Raw genomic sequence first — 20,969 nt, 5'->3', positions numbered from 1 at the left:
TGAGTAAAATAGTTCAGATATCACTCTTATTATTCCCAACAAAGTTATTTAAGTTACAAACATGGTAAAGAAAAAACATAAAAAGGTTGGGTTGTGGCAACACTCGCAACACGAAACAATCGATCATAAATAACTCACAAAAATTACAGAGTGGACTAATCAAATAAAAAAAAATGGCTACAGGAGTGTAGGGTGTTTCGTTTTACTACAAAACATAGACAAGAAGGAGAACAAAGTGAACAACAACGAAAAGATTACTCCAAAGCAAGCCTTGCAAAGTGCTCCTGGGCGCTCCTGAACCAGAACCAGAACCACTAGATCCTCCTGAAGGACCCGGTGGCACTATTTGAACACAATCAGAAACAATCAAACATGTCATTAGCTGTGTCAGTAAAGTCACATTTACATATACATATATGAAGCAATTTTGTCTGAGGATTTTGAGAGAAACAAGAAATCGAAGTGATTATTGGGTCTAACCTGCACAAGTGTTCTGCGTTACAAGTTCTGCTGAGATATTGTTGAATGTAAAACCAGTATAGGCACAGACTGTGCGGTTGCAGGAATCTGTAGAGGAAGTGGTGTTGCCAATGAAGACGTTGCTTGAGCATTGCGCAGAAGGGCAAATGGACCAGTTGGTAGGTTTGAGGTGGGATTGTTCGCATTGTAATCTAAATACAAATCCAACATAACAAATCACATCACAAATCAAAGGTACATAAAAGTATTAACATAATATGTGAACACTAAATGGGGTTACTCACATGTAGTTGTTGCTGGGGTCACAACTGCATTTCACGCATTCGTTTGCAGTATAGGCGTAAGAAGAATTTGCAACAAGCAATGGATAGTCCAAGGAATCATTTTTCACACTCGACGAACAAGCTGTCACAACCACCAAATTCAATAACCCAAACATTTATTCCACAGATATGAGTGGATAAAGTTGGAAGACTCAGGTCAACTAATATAACATAATTTATGATATATAAAATAAGTACAAATTCTATATTATAAATCAATTTTACAAGATTAAGTTAAATTTTAAATTTATATTTCTAATATAATATTAAAATAATGGATTAAAATATATTTTAACGGAGTTTATTGTTTAATGAATCTAAATCTCACAACAATATTTTCAATAAAAAGACTATTTTCAATAAATTACACTAGGGACTTCTGTTGACTTGATGAATGAGAGGGACAAGGTACACGACAACACATAAATCTGGGACCAGGAGGTAGCGTAGACATGTTGTCTTTGTGTAAAATAGAGATAACGTGTAATGAGATTTGAATTTAAAATTCTGTACACCAATAAATTATCCAACTTAATTATACTTACATAGATTGGATCAATCCTAATAGATTACCATCATCCAGATACTAAAGAAAAACAATTTTACTTTTCGTATGTCTAATTTACATAATAATTCATTTGTTTTATCGCTTTAAATCGAAACCTAGGAAGTGGATCTCTGCATAATAGTTTTCTAACAAAAAGTTGTTTGCATAAAAAAGTAACAGAGATGTTTGAAAAAAATATATAAATATAAGAAAATAACAGTTAAATATATTTAGCTCTTTTATAAACTAAAATAAATTTATACCTTTAATTTTAGAGAAACGAACTGAAAAGTAGTTTTATAAAAATTAAGTTCAGGGGATTAATTTTAAAACTATACAGGTACTAAACTTATGTTTTTAGTTGAAAGAGTTCGATGGACTTGGCTTTGATTGTTGAAAACAAAATCGAGTAATAACTTAAATTTGACAAAAAACAATTATTTTTTGTCCTTACTACAGTCTTCTATTTTTCTACACATTTTAGATAAATTAATAATTTGTTTTCTTCTCATTAAATATTATAAAAATGTGTTTTTCTAAAAATGATTAAATTTGATATTAATATCATACATATAATTAAAATGATATTCTTGAAAAATACTTCCAGTTCCTAAATAACAAATTTAATATCGCATATTTTTAAATATTACTAACTAAAATAATTTTTTTTAAAAGTGCTTTTAGTTTTTAAATAATAATTTTAAGAAATTAAAATCATATATTTTAAAGTGAAAAAAAAAACTAAGTAACTTTTAAAAAATAAAAAAGTAAAATCATATCATAGTTAGTGAGTAGAAACGGAGTATATTTGGATTGGATCAACAAATCTTTCATTTTCAATTGATGTATCCCTAATTATCATAGATTGCGATTGGGAATGCGTTTGCATATGATGGAATCGAAAGAGAAAAGCGATGAAAGTGGTAGGTTACCTCGAAGAGGAACATCAAGAATCTGACCGGCCTGAAGCGTTTTGGGGTCGGAAATGCCATTGAGATTGAGGAGGATCTGCTCAGTGGTGCCAAATTGCTCAGCAATTCCCTCCACCGTGCTCTGTGGCACTACCAGGTGCGCAAAGTGCACCACTCTGCTCCCATCCACCACATCGCAGCTACACGGCAGCGGAATATAAAGCGTGTCCCCGGTGGTGATGTTATTCTCGTCCGGTAACTTATTCGCCGCCGTGATCTGCGGATACTTCACCAAACCCCCAAACGTCGTCGTCGCTATGTCGTACAGCGTGTCCCCCTTTTTTATCTTATAAAGCGGAACCCCGTCCGAGAGTCCCGTCCTGTTGCTGCACCTGCACGGGAACGGCACCTTCACAACCTCGTTGGCCTCCACCACGTGGCTCTTTGTGGTGTTGCTCGGGAGGTTGTTGGCGCCTAGGATATCCACAAGTTTCTTCACGTTGAACAGGGTTTGGATGTGGCCAAGGGTGGTGCCGTTCGTGTGAGAGTACCCTATGAGGGCCCCACACCTGGAGTTGTTCGCGCTGTTGCACACGAATTTCGCCTCCGGTTGGGCCTCTACGCTCGCCACCGCCGCGATTGCAAGCACCGCTACAACCCTCGCCATCCAAACAAACCCCATTTTCTTCTACTGTGGCTCAAGGAGAGGGTTTTCCAAACTTTATAAAGATAAGGTACGAGCTGAATTATGCGTCTATGACTTTCTATTTGGGTTGGGTCTTGGTTTCATATGTGTGATGTGGTTTGAACATAAGTGCTGTGTGGGAAGAAAGTTTTTCTAACTAATAAAATATTGAGGTAATGCATAAAATAGGTAGGATGAGGCAATTAATTTGAAGTCTTTTAGGGATATTGTAGCTGTGAAAAATAGAAATTATTTGAATTGTGGTGTTGAATTTTCTTCTGTCCTAAGTGGGAACAATTGTGGATAGATCCTGGAAACTGCACTTCTCACTTCCTCACCCAACACTGCGTCACAGTGTTGTTACTATGACTTTTGTTCTTCAGCGCTTACTATTCAGTTCGTGCGTGAAGTTAAAGTTAATTGAAGCGTTTAACATTTATTTGATTCTTTAAGAAAACAATAGTTGTACTAAGTATGAAGGCATGTTAGCTTTAGAAAAGTCAAAATCAAGCATTGTGTGGCCACATGGGGTTGACTCAGAGTCCTTGTGATTTTTCAATTCGTTGTGGAGTCTAAATTTTTGACAAATTTTGCAGTGTGGAAATGAGAATCGAAGGACAAATGGTATTTCCTGTTGCAAAGATAGTTTAGAAATATAATTAGAAATTAAAATGGATTTGCAATGGTGACATAATTATTTATTTGTGTATATTGAGATTTGGACTATTCAACTCTTGTCTAGAAAAATATTGAACAGAAAGGGACGTGAGTGGAGTTATCTGCTACGCAAACGCGCGTTTCCAGTTTCCCTTGTCAGGAAGTCGCCTAAGATGAAAGAATGAAAACGACAGAAACACAAAGAAACAAGGAAAGTTAGTATGAAACCAGAATCTCTGGTGCCAGACTTTATGGTGGGTTCTGTTGTGTCCAGTACGTTCATTTTTAATTTAATGGTATATCTCATTTTTTAAATTTTAAGTACATTTTTATTGATGAAAGTTTAAAATATCAAATTAGAAATATGAATATTTTATGTTTTTAATATATATATATATATATATATATATATATATATTTGATAGTGAAAATACAAATATTAGTTTGTGCCATTAATTAAAAATACAAATACTAACAATACAAAACTAAAATTCGTTGTTATGATCACTAAAATGTTCTCGTAGATGTTTTCATAAATTCACATGAAGTTGTTGGCGAAAATATGTAATATGTTCCTATGTAAGCCACGAGGAGCACCGTGAGATACTTCAATATTTGAACTTCCATTGTGAATATGACTATAATTAACATTAGAGCTACTTGTATGTTTCAATAGTCAAGCTATGCAATATAATACACGTCTTGATGTTCTTTGTGTATATGTTAATTATGTGACATATAATTTCAAGTCAATTTTTTAGCACACTAACTGTTCTTTCATCATTTCTTTAACTCCTTAATATTTTGTAACTAACTTTCTTTTTCTCCATGTAATATTGCGACGGTTTTGGCAAATGTTGACCAATTTGTACTAGGTGATTAATTTCGTTATTCTTTTGCTCTTTCAAGTACTCATTGTGGAATATGTTTTTAAATAATCATTTACAAAAGCTTCTAACTGTTGAATTAATACATTCACCAATTTGGACATACTTACCAATAGTGCCAACAAGTGATTTGTATGCTAACATACAAATTGGTTGTAATGGGGATAGATCATGATTACCAAGAGCATCCACAATTCAAAGGAATAATTGTTCTCGCATTGAGAACCTTTACAGAAACTTGTGTATATAATTTTATTTTTGTTTTGAGAAATAGTCATTAACCAAGTGAGTGTGGTCGTCTCCACAATTGCAATTTATGATTCTCTTTTTTCATCTAAACTACTTATTGTTGAACCTTGACTAAGTATTTCATAAGTATTTCATGATTTCTTCTTCAATGTTATCTTCAAGTGTTTCTTGAACAATTTGAGCCCAAAGTGCATCGAAGTTAGAATGTGATTCCATTTGATAAGTGAATGGTGATAAAATTAAAAAGATTGAAGATATAAAAATATGCATACCTTTTGGAATTAAATAGTATTAGAATCAATAAATAACTTTATAACAACTTGTTTCACAATCACTAGTTTTAGAACTATTAGTTTTTCAACAACTAATTCACAACTATTTTTACAATAGTTACTTTTATTCATAACCACTTAATGAAAAATAATAACCAACTTAACACGTATTGATGAATAATTAAATTCACGTCATAAGATAAACTCTATCAAAGAGTAAATATATCCAAGATTAATAAAAGAAGAAAAAGATAAAAAACAATATGAGAATGAGATATGTATAAAAGGAACGTCTATTTATAGTCTATTTATAGGTGTAGATGGGTTTATAAAATCCAACTTTACATGCCAATGTTCTCCAATGACTTTTGGAACTGTCAATGTAATGTATCTCCTTACTTGTGGAAATAACTTCTACTTTATGTGTGATTTCGCAAGAAGTAGACATTGTTGCAAATGATCGCATTGCAAAGAAAGGGAGGCGCATTCAAAGCGTGTTCTATTGCAACAAGGAAATACATTTTGTAATATATATAAATGTAGCTTATTTTACAACAATCCTTCACATATTTTAAAAGATAAGGAAAGAAAAAAGAAAAATCTTGGGTCTCATATAAGATGTAATGCATCAGAGTTAATATAACAAGCTATACGAACTCGTCCTAGATTAAGAAACTACACAGTGTAGTTTGTATAACAAGCTATATGAACTAAAGACACTTAATGTATTTTAGCAGTTTATCAACCAAATACACCCTCACAATCCTTGTTGTTATTGTTGTGTTGCGCTTACTAGGCCATGTGCATGCCCGATATTCATGAGTGCTCTAGAGTCTTGCCAATATCTCATGCAAGTGTCCCACTCGATACTTATATAGGTGATTTCATCAAGTGTATATTGCAAATCATACACCACTCGTAAGGGATATGAAAATTATTAAAAACTTTGTTTAGACAAAATTCTTACCCTACATAGAATTTAATTACAAAATTTAACCTCTCAATAATGCAATGTCTAGCACACACACCATAGGAATGAACATAATTGACTTGAAATCATATTAGTGCTATAAGAACTAACAAGTGACTTGTTTATGTTATAAAAATATAGAGTATTGCAAAATCTCTTTTCTCCTATATATTTACTGAAGTTTCACTTTTCCTTTACTATGTTGGGGTCAACGTCAGAAGCTAACGGTATATGTTATTCCTCATTCACAAAAGTGGCGAGATTTGCTCCTCATTTTGTTTTGTGAATATATGTTGGTTGGTTGCAGTTTTTTAGATATTGATAGAAGTGGTTTGTGACCCATACTCCTTGATAAATACCATAAAAGTTCCTTCTCTAAAATGGTAATCCCTCTTCGAAACACAGAGTATATAGGAGTTACATATCTCATCTTTTCTTCACTACACTATTATTTTCTTTAATCTTGGATTTATATTTACTCTTTAACATAATTGTTCTTGCTAGTTCTGAATCCTTAAAGATATCCAAGACGTTCCTATTGTATCCTGGCAAATTTACGCCTATACAACGGATAAATCCTTAAGGGCAGTGATCATTCACATCTCAAGAAACTTATTTTTTTGTGTTCTTGTCATTTTTATCAACAATCTTAAGGATTTACCAGAAAAAATCAAGGAATTATAGGATGGAAGAAGGTTTATACGAATGAGTATGATAATATACCCGTTACCCGATGGAGAAGAGCATGAGACAAAAGTATGATACCCGTTGAGTTTGGGTATGAAAATAAAGACACATTTTTTTTATGAGAATGGATATGTGTAACGAAACTCGTCCCCTCTCATTCCCATGCCATCCCAATTAATAATAATTTCTTTCCATCCTATCAAACATAGGATTTGTGTGGTACCTTCTCCCAAAATTACTATCCACCCCCTTTGTAAATGGTGTTGTAACTAAAACATTTTTGAAATTACGTTTTCTTTCACTTTCCTACAAAACATTGCCGTTATGGTTCAACACATTCTCATTACTTCTTTTCTCTCTCTTCCTAACTTATATTGTATTTATTGATCTTAATGATTTCGAGTGTGTGTGGGGCTTCTTCTTTGCGTTAGGAAAGGCTCCAAAAGTTAATGGAAACAGAAAAAACCTAGGGTATTTCTTCCTGCACCTCCAAAATTTCTTCTACACCTCCAAACTTTCTTTAAATTTCCAAAAAACCCTTTGACCATTTAAGAAAATCCGCAGAAACCACAATCCCAAAATTATGTCCACTTTCGGAAGTTAAAATATATCACGGAAATCAATTTTTGGAAGTCAAAATATATCACCAAAGTCGACTTCTGGAAGTCAAAAAGTATTCCCGGAAGTCAAAAAACATTCTCCGGATGTTGACTTCCGTAAGTGAAAAACAAATTTTATTTTGAATATTTTTAATTCTTTTTAAAATTTATATTTTTTAACTTTTAATGATCTTTTCAGTTTATTATTTTATTTATTTTTTATGTTTTCATATTTTTTAATATATATTTTTAAAAAAATATTAATATCTATATGTATAATTTTATTTTTATTTAATATACTGAAAAATAAATATAAATATAAAAATAAATAAAATTAAAATAAAATTAAACTTCAAAATAAAAAACAAAAGAATAAAAAATTTATTCTGCTTCATTTAATTTTATTTAATATTTAAATTCATTTTAAAATAATAAAACTTTAAATTAAAAAAAGGAAAAAAAATATACAAATGTAAATATATATATATATATATATATATATATTCGTTTTTTTAATTTTAAATTTCATTATTTATATATGTTATTTTAAATATGGTTTTTTTAATTTTTTTTTCTTTTATTAAATTTTTAATAAATTACATAAAAATAAATTTAAATTTAAAAATATAGAAAAATATATAATTGAAATAATTTTACAAAAATTTTAAACAAAATTAAAAAATTCAAATAAAATATAAAATAATATACACATAAAAAATATAATTAAAATAATATCAATAAAGTAAATAAAATTAAAATTAAAATTAAAAAAAGAAAAAAAATACATATATATACCGGATTACATATATAAACGAATTTTGACTTCCGTTTATATATATATATATATATATATATATATATATATATATATATATATATATATATATATATATACACACGGACACTTCCAGCTTATATATATATATATATATATATATATATATATATATATATATATATATATATATATATATATTTATATATTTTTTTTTAAATTTAAAGTTTTATAATTTTAATTTAAATTACTTTTTAATTTTATTTTTCAATTTTTTATTTGTATTTTTATTACTTATTTTTTTATATTTTATAGTAACTTTTTTTAAAATTTATATGTTTTATAGTTTTTAATATGTGTTTTAAAAAATAAAATATATAATTTTTTTATATATGGAAGTCGACTTCCGTAATGTTTTTTGATTTTCAGAAGTTGACTTTTGGTAATGATTTTTGATTTTCGAAAGTCGATTTCCAGTGATATATTTTGATTTTCGGAAGTCGATTTCCGGTGATATATTTTGATTTTCGGAAGTCAAATTTCGGTGATATATTTTGATTTTCGAAAGTCGACTTCCTGTGATATATTTTGATTTCTGGAAGTCATATATTTTGACTTCCGGAAATCGACATTCAAAAATATTTTTGGGGATGTGATATCCGTGAGTTTCTTTAAATGGTCAAAGGATATTTTGGAAATTTAAAAAGTTTTGAAGATGCAGAAGAAATGTTTGAAAGTGTAGGAAGAAAGACCCAAAAACCTGAGCCACCTTCTTCCTGCACTTTCATAAATTAATTTCTTTCTGTACCTTCTTTCTTATTATGAAATCCAGAAGTTGTATTTCTTTTAAAAACAAAACTTCGAGGTTTTATAATTTGAAATTATTTTCTAAAAATAAGAATTTTTAAACTGTGTAATTTGAAAATCATTTTTACTTTTAGATTCTACGATTTGAAAGATGTTTTTTTTTGAAGAAAAAAATGTAATCCAAAAATAAAAAATAATTTCTGAACTGTTTAATTCAAAAATAAATAATGACTTTTAGATTGTATAATTTAGAAAACTTCCAGATTATACAAAAAATTATTTATAATTTTTGAATTACATAATAAAAAGAACAAAAAAATAAAAGGTTTCTCTAATACGGAGTGCAAGAGACATATTGAGGTGCAGGGAGAAACTGTCCCTACCACATGGGCTGTGCAATGCAGTTTCAGAAAGCCGAAATCAAGTTAAATTATTAAGGGGTTGCTTCCTGCGCCCTATCATTTTCTTTCTGTACTTCATCAATTTATGTAATTTTCATTTTTGCCCTTATTTGAAAGTTATTTCCAAAAATAGAAAAGATATTTTGGAATTTTGTTTTCAGATTTGGAATTCTCTTTTCAGAAATATTTATTCGGGACTTTTATTTTTGGAATTTTTATTTAGAATTTCTTTTTCTATTTTTTTTTCGAAACTGACTTCCCAAATTCATTCTCCGGTTTTGGAATCTTCTTTCTGGAAAACTGTTTTTTCTCTTTCAAAATCTATTTTTTTCTTGTCAGCATTTTGTCTTCTGAAAAAATATAATTAAATAAAAGACAATAATATTTTAATTACTAAATTTTCATAATTTCTTTTATAATCTAATATATCATTTTTTAAATGGTTTTAAAAGATAAAAGAAATGAAAAAATAATAATCAATTAAAAAAGTTTATCTTATGGTATAAGAATAAATTGTCAAAATTTAATTAAAAAAAATTATTTTCTTTAAATAAAATGATAGGGTATAGGAAGAAAGTGATATTGTGCTGGAAGCAATTGTCAATTTTAATGCCTATCATTGAGTGTGAGTAAATAGTTCTTCTTAATAAGTATTGGTATTTTATTTTTAGGATACTTATAAAAATTAGTTGTAATTGAACTTCTTTAATGAGTGTAATAATTGAATATATCTTTAGTCTTTTAATAATGATCATGTTTATTAACAAAAAATTAATATTAATATACAATAAGTCTAGAAAGAGCCTTTGTTTTTGTAAATTAAAAATAATTTATTTTATTTTAATTATATATTAATGTTAATTTTTCATGTGATAAACACACGTGATAAACATTAGAAATGAAACATGTATCTAGCTATATTAATATTCTAATTTTTTTTAATATAGTAAAAATAAAATATATCAATATTGTTATATTAAATAATTAATTTAGCCTTTCTCTTAAATATTTTCAACTATTAGTCATATAATATTTTTAGCACACCATAATACTTTTATTTATATGCTTCGTCCAACTTTACAATAAGAAAACATATAATTCTATATATAATGGTAGTACACATATATGTTTCTATTTGAGTTGAGAGAGCACTTCTAATATTTATGTTTGATATGTACATAAATTATAATATTAAATAATACTCTTTGTAATTAAAAATGAAATTATCACATATAGTAATAATAAATAAAACTATTTTTTTCAACAAACAAACTAAAAAAAAAACTAGAAAAGAAATTATCTCTATTACTTTGTCAGAATTTTTATTGTGAAAAAAGTAGAAAAGAAAGGGTGTGTATTATTTTGGCACAAACAATTGTTATTGTCATAAAAAAGTACTTTATTTGCAAAGATATTGTAAATCCCATTTTCCAGTTTATATTCTTTGGACTTGGCCTTTTCGTAGGTCCAAGGCCAGCTCTATTGTAGGACCCCAATACCTCTTCCAACTCACTCATTCCTCATTCTTCTGTTTTCCAGAGCTGCTCCTCTTCCTCAAACACTCTTGGCTGAAGCAAGAGCTCTACTAGGGCATAGGTTCAGTTCTTTTCCAGCTAGCTTCTCGGTTTAATATTCTCAGGTAAGTTGAGCTTTAACTTCATCCTTTCCCTAACTCACCAGTCAAAGTTATTTTGTGTGTTTCTTTTCGGGTTGATATATGTTTATATGCTTGAGTAGTACGTTTATATCGAATGAAACTGAGTTACATGTGCTATTGGATGTTGGTTGTGTTGTGTTTCTGCCTGGCATGCGTGGAACAGTGGGAGAGAACTGATATTCTCGCCTAGGCGAGCTTGTTTCGCCTAAGCGAGAATGCCAGAAGCTCACTCAGGGTTCTGCCTCGAGCACTCGCCCAGGCGAGGGGTTGCGTTTTGAGCGACAGGTCAGCTCGCTTAGGCGAGACAGCCTCGCCTGAGCGAGAGATCGCGAAAACTTCCAGGACCCACTGTTGTAGGCTCGCCTAGGCGAGAGCCCGTTGCCTGAGCGAGACAACTTCTCTCGTCTGGGCGATGACTCCTAGCCTGAGGGAGGCTGCCACAACAGGTTGCTTCAACTTTGTTTTCTCTCTGGTTTGAGGAGTGATTCGTGTGATTTATTTGATTTCCTTTTCCAAGACCTAAAGCATGTGAGTATATATGGTTGTTTGATTTCTATGAACTAAAAGTTGTATGTTGGCATGAGCAACACATGGATTGTGGTTGGTTGGTTGAGAACTTGAATGAGAATTAAATGTTTTGAGATAAAGGTGGTGGATATGGTATGAAACATGAATTTGGTGTGTGATAGGCGTAATTCCATGAGTCTCGTGGGGAGGCCTCATGGTGGTGTGTAGTGTATATGTTAAGATATGGATTCAAGTAAGGATCGCATCCCGAAACTCTAAAGGGTCAGTGAGTCTCAAATAGAGCAAACTGACCCAAGTAGTGAGAGTGGCGGGAGACCCTAGTCTCTGGCAGGATAATGGCCTTAGACGTTTAAAGGCTAACCTTGTATGTGGTAGGGTGAAACCCATTGGAAATGGCTTGCAGAGCAGTAGAGGCCACCACAAGTGCAAGCGTCCGATGAATCCGATCTTAGTATATTTATCCGGATAATTGAGTCATAGTGTCTTGCTTGTCTGCGATAACATGATTTTCTGTGCTCACTGTGTTGAAATGCTTGAACTGTTTAAGTACTTATCTGCTATACTATGTTAACTTTAAATTACTCTAGCTTACCCTTTCTTTGTTGTATATGTTCTTGCCTTGATTGTTTTCTTTTTGCAATGATCACCTTACGGTGGGAGCAGATGGAAAGAGCTCAGGAGGTGGATCTGCTGGTGGTAGCGGTGCTGTGTAGTTTGGACCAGTTATCTGTAGCTCCTATTAGTAGTTTTTATGGCTTTAATGCCCCTCTCTTTTATGACTTCTTGCTCTAGGAGCGACCCTTCTGCAAGATAGTTAACGTTTAGACTTTGTTTCGTTTTTGGCATGGTTGTATGCCTACGTTTCCTTTTTAGTACTCCTATGGATAACTGTAATAGTAGGTTCGTACGTGTTCTGTTTCTCGAATTGTTTTTTATTATCATAATTGTGCGATGCTTTGTTTAGTAGATTTAATCTATTTAAATGGGATGTCATTGTGAATGTTTTCTTCAAGTTCCCCCACGAATCATTAATTCCAAATCACTTTAATGAATAGTGCAAGAAAGTGATATTGTAATTGTTTTGTTAATATGATTTCAAAAAATGATACTAACGATAAGCCAAAAGCAAAACCATCTTTCTCCTAAAAGACACGTTTGAGAGATGAAGGAGTAGCGGCAACCTCACGCCGCGCATTTACTGCAAAAAAAAAAAAAAAAGAAAAAAAGAAAAAAAAAAAAGATAACTGTTAGCGTTAGTGGATTCAATCATTCGCACTGCCATCACATCGCAACACTTCTTTCATCAATAATTCTCACACCCAAACCTCATCAATCTTCCTTTTCAACTAATTATTCTATGAATCTATAATTTTATAATTCAAGTTTTTAACATCACACTTGACTTTAAAACTAAATTATAACTTTAATATGCTTTTACTGAATTTAATTGAGCTAGGTCGATTATAAGGTTCTCAAAATTTGAGGAGTTATTTTTTTAGTGGAAAAGTTTTAAATTCAAAAGATAAACCAAGAAAGATATATATATATATATATATATATATATATATATATATATAAAATGTTGAAACATGTGGTATTCGGAGGAAGTTTAGGGACACAAATCGCTTAAACTTCTTTTAAGTTAAAGAGTGGCACAAGTATCTGAAAACTACCATGATTTGACAAGGTCGAAAAAGAATGAAAATGAAGATGAGTTGCTTTTTTATTCCTTTGAAAAGGCATATAGAAAAGGAAATAGAGGAGTGGATTGTCAAGTAAGCATATTATGTGTGTGCATATATTCCAAGACCGTATCAACTTATGCAATCATTTTCTTTTAGCTATTGGGTAAAAGTTAAAGTGTGATTTTAAGTTTGATATTCACTAAAAATAATAAAGTTAAAGTCAAGTAATATATAAAAATAAAATTCATAAATTTAATATTTTCAAGGTTAGTAATAAATACAATACAATTTAGATTTTTTTTAGTTTGTGGGGTTGTTTCTCATATAAGTTTTTAAAATATACCGATAGATATTCGTTTTGATTTTTAATATATATTAAAATCTTTTCTACTATGCTGGTATTAGAGTCTTTTGAAGACCGAGCAAAATGACAGTATCAAAACCTCAATAAAGAATTTAAAATACTAATGCTGTGTTTGGATTTTGGAGATTATTGTTAGTGTAGATAGAAGAGCGAGTGTCACGTAATTTGTAACGATTTGCAAGTGTTGATTTGTGATAACCACTCTTAAAAGGTTATCCACAAAAAATGCGAAAAAAAGAAGAAAAAATTACGATACAAATTTAAAAACACTCATTTAACCCTCAAATGATGACCATAAAAACTATAAATCAATTCTGAAAATTAAAATACAAGTAGAAAATGAAGAATATAGTTAAATTAAATTATGAAAATTTAACGAATCGATTCACTCTCTTCACAAAATCAATCACAATTACACTCGATTCAATTAAAAATATAAACGAATCGATTTGGTTATATATATATATATATATATATATATATATATATATATATATATATTAATTATACAAAATGAAAAAGAATATTTCAAGTTATTAATGATAATATTAATAAATTATATTTTTAATTTTAAATAATAATTTCAATTTTATTTTAATGTCATTTTTTATTTACATTGAAGGATAAAATAGAAATTATATAATTTAATTTATTAAAAATAAAAATTTATTAAATTTTACCAATCACATTACACAAATTTTTACGAACTTTTCACTCATATCCACTCAAATTATACTATCTTTCCTTTAATACAAATAACTTCATCTTCATCTAAAAATCAACTCTTCTAAATTCACACATCAATCCAAACACAGTATAAGAGATAATATTATAATTCTTTTGTAAGAATGATTCATAATTTATTAATAATAACTTATTTTTCAAAATTAAGTTAGAAATTTTATATCGACTAAAAATAAAGATAAAAATTATAATATATAACTATGTTGAAAATCACACCATAGAAAAATAACATCATCAAGCAAAATCACTTTTTATGAAAAAAATACATCACAAAAATTATAAACCTTCAAATGACAAATAACTATATACTAGTTTTGATATATTTAAAAAACCTATTAAATTTCGGTGACAACTTAGAAATAACAATACTTTTTATAATATTTCTCGATATATTAAAGAAACCTATTAAATTTCCGTGACAACTTTAAAAACAACTATTTTCTTTTATAATATTTCGTAACTACTCTCTTCTTCTTCTTCGTATCACTCCCGGTGGGATTCTTATGATAACTACTTAAAGACCAACAAACAAATAATTATAAGAAGTTAAATTAGATATAAATCCACTTACAAAAAGACGTAGCAATTAGGTCATTTTATTTATGCCTATGTGTGGATCACTCCATGTTTCTCACTTTCTTTATTACAGTGAAATTTGGTGATGAGTTGATGAGCAGCATGGCCGAAACTCAGTCCGAGTCTCCCACAGCTTCCTCCTTTGATGCTCCTTGTGGCAGCCATTGTGTGTGCTCTTGGCCTCAACACCATGCTGCAATGGATGCCTTCTCGCACCTTCAATTCTGGTCTCAAGAGGAAGCAAATGCTGGCTTTGCCAACCTCAACCTTCACACACTCTCCTTCTTCACCTTCCACCTGTGTCATTTGCTTGGCTGAGTTCTGTGATGGAGACCCTATCAGGTTCCTCCCAAACTGCAACCACTTTTTCCATGTTCTTTGCATTGACAAGTGGCTCCTCTCTCACTCTTCTTGCCCTACTTGCAGACACCTACTCAACCCAAATCATCACCATCATCGTCTTCACTCCTTACATATTATCATAACTTAGTCATTTATTTTGTTATCCTCCATTAAATACAACTTTTTATTTGGGATGTCCTTGTATTAGTAATGATCTTATGAAAACAAATATAAGAAAAGTAAAATTAAACATTAAAAGGATGTATTTTAATTTCAATAAACTATTTAATCTAAAAATTCTATATATATCAAAAATAATAAATTGCTAAGTTAATATCCAACTATTTGTTTTCTGTTCTCATCATTTTACTTCTTCAAACTAAAGACCGGCTAAATAAGTTCTTAAACTTTTTGGATTTTACTTAGGTTCTTATTTTCTTTCCATTTTGATCTCTATCACTTAAATTTTTAGATTATGAACCTAAACAAATAGCTAAGGTTGGAAATAAATAAATTATTTGCTCGCAAATAAATAAATTCAATTACGACATATACCATGGTAAAAGAAATATATCTCATTCCGATTAGAATTATTTTAAGTTGAACAGAAATTGACGATGAAAATGTATACTTTTTTTTTTCACACTACATTTTATAATTAAATTGATAGTAAATAAACATATGATGTATATGATGACATATTCCTCTATAAGTGAATATTCGGTCCGACACATTGATCCTGTGAGTTAGTGTGGATTGAGATTTGGTGACTTTATGAGCAGAAAAACAACTTTACATTTGAATCAGATGAAAGGCAATGACCAAAAGTTCCCACTTATGAAAGATTTATACTTTGTCTCAATAGATTGAGCCCACCATAGTCACAATAATGAACAAATTCAGTTTCCCGACAGCATGGTCAAAATCAAAAACCAAGTTCCTGCAAATATAGACAAAAATCTGAATGACAGGTAAAAATAGTTTTAACTTCAACTATTATGGAGCAAATAGCAGAATAATTTTATGAGATAGTGTTGTTACCAAAATTTATCATGACTTAGCCTAACCAACAGTTCCGTTGTAGTCTAGTTGGTTAGGATACTCGGCTCTCACCCGAGAGACCCGGGTTCAAGTCCCGGCAACGGAAAACTTTTACTCTTTTTAAAACTTTTTGTTATTATTTACTTTCTACGAATGTTCCATCATAAAAGTTCTGCTTTCTATTTTTGTTAAATTTTTTTCCTTTTTTTACATTTATAGTATTATGAAGAGGGTTAAAATATGATATTTTCATTAGAATGATAATAGTTATCGTTAGCTATAGGTATAAATGATCAATCAAATCTCAATTATTATTATTATTATTATATTATATTTGTAAATTGTAACACCGAAGTACTTTGTTTGTCACAACGTAGATCTCTTTCATTTGTATGTTTTAGAGCAATTCATTTGGAATTTTCATGAATGAATGTTGTTTTTTTTATCTACTTTGACGATATTTGAAATTAATTTTTTCATTTAAAGTTTTTGGTTAATTGCACGAGTCAAGTTAAAAATACATAAGACATGAAGTCGAGCTAGAGAGACTATGAAGACAAAGTTGAGCTATAAATATTCGATGATATATAAGTTGACAAGTTGTTAAATATCATCCAATCTTAATAAAGTGACATACGATTTTTGCACTTTTTTTCTTTTTTATAAAAATAAATGAGTAAAAATAAAATTCATAATATACCAAAGTGAATCAGTTCAATTAATCTTTGTGATAAAGCTTGACTATTATTAGTTAGATACATTTTATCATGAGTATAAGTTTTTTTTTTTTGTATTTAACCATCTATATGCATTGTATGTGACAAATATACATAATCACCAATATATAAATAAATAAAGATATCTTGTATATTTAAGTTCAATATGGAGGAGATTAAGGACTAGTCAATTTTTTATTAACTTTTATCTAGCCTGTTTTCTTTATGAAATAATTTGGCTGTGGTTGCACCCACATATGTATGATAAATATGTTTGTAGAGAAAACTAGTTTTTCTATCCGTGCAACGCACAAGTTATTTAACTATAATTTTTATGGACGATATATTTTAAATGTAATTTTTTTTTGTAATGACAATGAACAATAAATGCTATCCAATAATATATATGATGAAAATATGATGTCTTTAATAAATTGTCAACTGTATGATACAAAGAAGAAAATGTCATCCATGTTATGTAATCAAGTAAGAACCTAATAAAAAACATACATCTAGTACTTTTAGAATAATTGTTGCTCTATTTCATCATAAGTGTTCCTTCTAATTTCTAATTTTAGAAAGAAAAAAACAATTGCATAAGTGTTTCTTCTGTTGTCTCCTTCTTTATCTACAAGAACCAAAAAAATTACTGATACAAATGAGCATTTTATAACGAAGTGTTACCAAATTACCAAATTACATCTCTTTGTTCAACCTGTTTTCAAACTACATTTGTGCAATGAGATATTACAAACTTACATTAATATTGATTACTTCTTGCATGCAACCTTTTTTGTAGAACCATCTTCCTTCTAAGAATTCCATTTTGACAGAAGTCTTGCTTCACGTTACAAATGATCCAAATTATGTACTTATTTACATGTCTGAGTTTTGAATTAAATTTGAGAATTACCTTCATCTGTTATTGTTACTGCAGAATGAATTGTTGTTGTTGAAGAATGATTTGATCGTGTTGTTGTTTCATCATCAAGACTGAACCTGTTTTCAAATAATTGCATGACTTCAAAAGTCCAACACATAAACAAAATATACATTAATTTATTATATAAGAATAATTCGGTTATAAACAGAAGACTTACTAAACTCCAACTCAGTTTGTGTTTCCTCTATATAACATTTTCCAATAATTGATCAGATTGATTTATTTTGCCTGTCACTACTAAAGAAAACATTTCATTATGCATGTTGATTGTGAAGTTCCAGTAAAAAATATATTCATAGTTTTCAATATAAATTTCAAGTTCGTTCAGTCCAATGAAACCTAATATCTTGCTTCTTTTTATCTACAAAAACCAAAAAACGACTGATACAAATGAGCACTTTATAATGAATTGTTACCAAATAAGGTGTTTTGAAACTACATTTGTGCAAATAATATTTTTGTTAGTGATTGAAATACAGTGAACTTTAAAAGATGACAATATTTATATAAACATACAACTTGTAGGCAAATTTCATGGCATAAAAATTGCACTTGGTGAGAAGTTGTAGTGTTGAGTTGTAGTGGTTATCATTGTCACTCTAGAATTTCAAGAATTTCATCATTGTCATTTTGTAATTTGAAGATGGAAATCAACAACATTGCTATAACCTGACTTGCATTTATTATAAATTCAGTTAATCAACAACATTGCCATTGAACAATTCAATAAATTAGAAGAATAGTGTGAAATAAATAATGACATATCTATAGTTTTGTCTTTGTTAAAGAGTTTCAAAATTTCCTTGTACACAACATTTTTAGTTGTGTTTGTGATATTTCCATCTTCATCTAGAATAAGTATTTTGAGTCCTTTTTTAGTTTTTACTCTAGAAATAGCTACATATAGTCGTCCATGTGTGAAAACTGGACATGGGAGATAAAGTCCAACTCTAGAAAGAGATTGACCTTGACTTTTATTGATGGTCATTGCAAAGCAAAGTGATACATGAAACTGTCTTCTCTGGAATTTAAATGGCAAACCTAAATCTAAGGGAACTAAATCCATTCTTGGGATAAAAATTTTATCACCAACGTTTTTCCCTGTAATAATAGTTGTAGAGATGACATTTTTTCCTAAATGATTGACTTGCAATCTTGTTCCATTGCATAGATGGTGGAGCTCTTGGTGCGAAATGGATGAAAGCTCCATGAAGTAGACGTGATCCATGAAAGGGAGTGGAAGCAAGTGTTTAAGGCTCTTGCTAAGCATTGTTTCGGACTAAGGTGTTTGAAGGTTTAGCTTAAGAGAAAGCTAGGGGAAGGTGGCTAGAGGAGATGATTCAATCCTCTAGCAAAGGAGACTCTCAAATGCAATAGGGTGGAGTACTCTTAACACTATGCTTCTATTGCAAAATTCAAGAGTAAAAATGTACAAATGGTTTACTTTTGGCTTTTATATGTGAGCCTAAAAGCTAGACTAATTCTTGGCCCTTAGATCAAGCTTAAAGGAGAAGCTTTAATCATCATCCTTAGATGGTGGCTTGGAGAATGAGGCATCTTCCTAGCATTTGGATGAAGACTTGGAAAAGAAGACACTCTCTTAGCCCTTGGATGAAGGAGGCACATGGGTGGAGTGTGGACTTGGCTCCATGGGATGCATGATCCATGAGGAAGTCACGGCCTAAGGGAGACTCTTAGTGGACCGAGCCCATTGTACATGTAACACCTATTTTTATGTCTTACACCATTATTGAAAGCAAAACCCAAACATTGGCCCAATTTAAAATCTATTCTACTGGGCTTTGATGCACTTCTTCAAGTCTTGATGATTTCTTTGGCCCATGAAAATAATGTGACAAGCCCATTAGATTTGTGTCCATCTATTGGGAAGTCCATTTGAATCTTTTTCATCATACTTCTTATTATTGGGCCTTTTAATGGGCTTGGGCTTGGGCTTGAAGGTGCAATTGGGCTTGGTGGGGTCACATCAATAGACCTTTTGCATGATCAATATTTCTAAGAAGCATGATTGGTACTCCTGTTTTCAACTTCAATATGTGATTCAGAATACCTGAACATTTGATTTCATTTAAAGATTCGGATGTAAACCATTCAGATTGCATTTCTTCATCTTGATCAGATTGGCAAGGTGTATCTGAATTTAGATACGTTATTTCCTCACCATTCAGATAACATGAAATCATTAACTTCCTCTACACAATCATTTGTTGGGCACAATATGGCTCCATCATCAAAATAACCAGGATTCCTCATATGTAAAAGAAAATCAGGGTGTACAAATTGAACCAAAAGGTGATTTTGTATTTTGAATCAACAATTGTTCTGGAATTTCAACCATGCTTCCACCATTTTCATTTAAATCCATCTCTCCATCTCCAATTTTCAAGATCTAATCAGCAAAATCTTTTATCTCCTCTGTTGTTTGCCTATTTTGGGTGGTATTTAATATCATATTTTTTGATAGCTTTAATACTTTACAATACTACCATAAGTCAAAATAGTGTATTAAAAATTTAATGATATCATACCTGGATGCCTTCTTTATGACAGGTAGAATTTGTCTAAAATCACCTCCCAAGACAACCACTTTATTACCAAATGGTTTGCAATTGTTGCACTCATCAACATTTTTCATTATATCTCTCAAAGTTCTATCAAATGCTTCGAAACACATTCTATGCATCATAGGTGCTTCATCCCATATGATCAAACTAGTTGCCATTAAAAGCTTAGCAAGTAGACTACCTTGAGCAATGTTGCATGTCGATTCCTCATTAATTAGTAGTGGGATGCAAAAAATTGAATGTGCAGTTTTACCACCAGGAAAACGAAGCAATGCCACTTGAAGCTACATTTAAAACAATCATTCCCTTGCTTCTTATTGCAGCTGACAATGTCTTCCACATGAAAGTTTTACTTGTACCACCATAACCATACAAAAGAAGAATCCTCCATGTTTTGACAGTATTGCATTCATTATATCATCATACACACACACACACACACACACACTTGTTCATGAGTGAGTGACTTGAAGAGGATTGTGTGTTCTTTAGCCATGTCTTCTTTATTATATTGAAACTCATCAATAATAAATTTGTT

General features: G+C 30.3%; 1 protein-coding gene, 1 long non-coding RNA gene and 1 other non-coding gene across 3 annotated transcripts; 2 read left to right on the top strand and 1 right to left on the bottom strand.

Annotated features, from left to right (window-relative positions):
- On the bottom strand, positions 1-3,287 carry LOC114178708 (lysM domain-containing GPI-anchored protein 2). Its single transcript, XM_028064763.1, has 4 exons — positions 2,283-3,287; positions 765-885; positions 481-671; positions 1-342 (listed from the first exon to the last, which is right to left on the bottom strand). Exons 1-4 carry the CDS (start codon positions 2,941-2,943, stop codon positions 206-208), a joined length of 1,110 nt encoding a protein of 369 aa, XP_027920564.1. The 5' UTR covers positions 2,944-3,287; the 3' UTR covers positions 1-205.
- LOC114178709 lies at positions 2,767-3,924 on the top strand. The gene is made up of 2 exons (XR_003603366.1): positions 2,767-2,995; positions 3,689-3,924. It is a non-coding gene; the product is annotated as an uncharacterized LOC114178709 (long non-coding RNA).
- A 12,296-nt stretch (positions 3,925-16,220) lies between these two features.
- TRNAE-CUC lies at positions 16,221-16,293 on the top strand. Its single transcript has one exon. It is a non-coding gene; the product is annotated as a tRNA-Glu (tRNA).
- The last annotated feature ends 4,676 nt before the right edge of the window (positions 16,294-20,969 follow it).

This window comes from Vigna unguiculata, chromosome 3, assembly GCF_004118075.2.
Source record: "Vigna unguiculata cultivar IT97K-499-35 chromosome 3, ASM411807v1, whole genome shotgun sequence".
Lineage (NCBI taxonomy): Eukaryota > Viridiplantae > Streptophyta > Magnoliopsida > Fabales > Fabaceae > Vigna > Vigna unguiculata.
This window is presented reverse-complemented; position numbering and strand designations above follow the sequence as displayed.

Bases quoted from the DNA above. Each gene is read 5' to 3' on its own strand.
- LOC114178708 (XM_028064763.1), bottom strand. From the start codon at position 2,943: ATGGGGTTTGTTTGGATGGCGAGGGTTGTAGCGGTGCTTGCAATCGCG. The intron at 886-2,282 runs GTAACCTACCAC...TGGTTGTGACAG, and splicing joins TCTTGATGTTCCTCTTCGAG to CTTGTTCGTCGAGTGTGAAA. The intron at 343-480 runs GTTAGACCCAAT...GTGTTCAAATAG, and splicing joins AACGCAGAACACTTGTGCAG to TGCCACCGGGTCCTTCAGGA.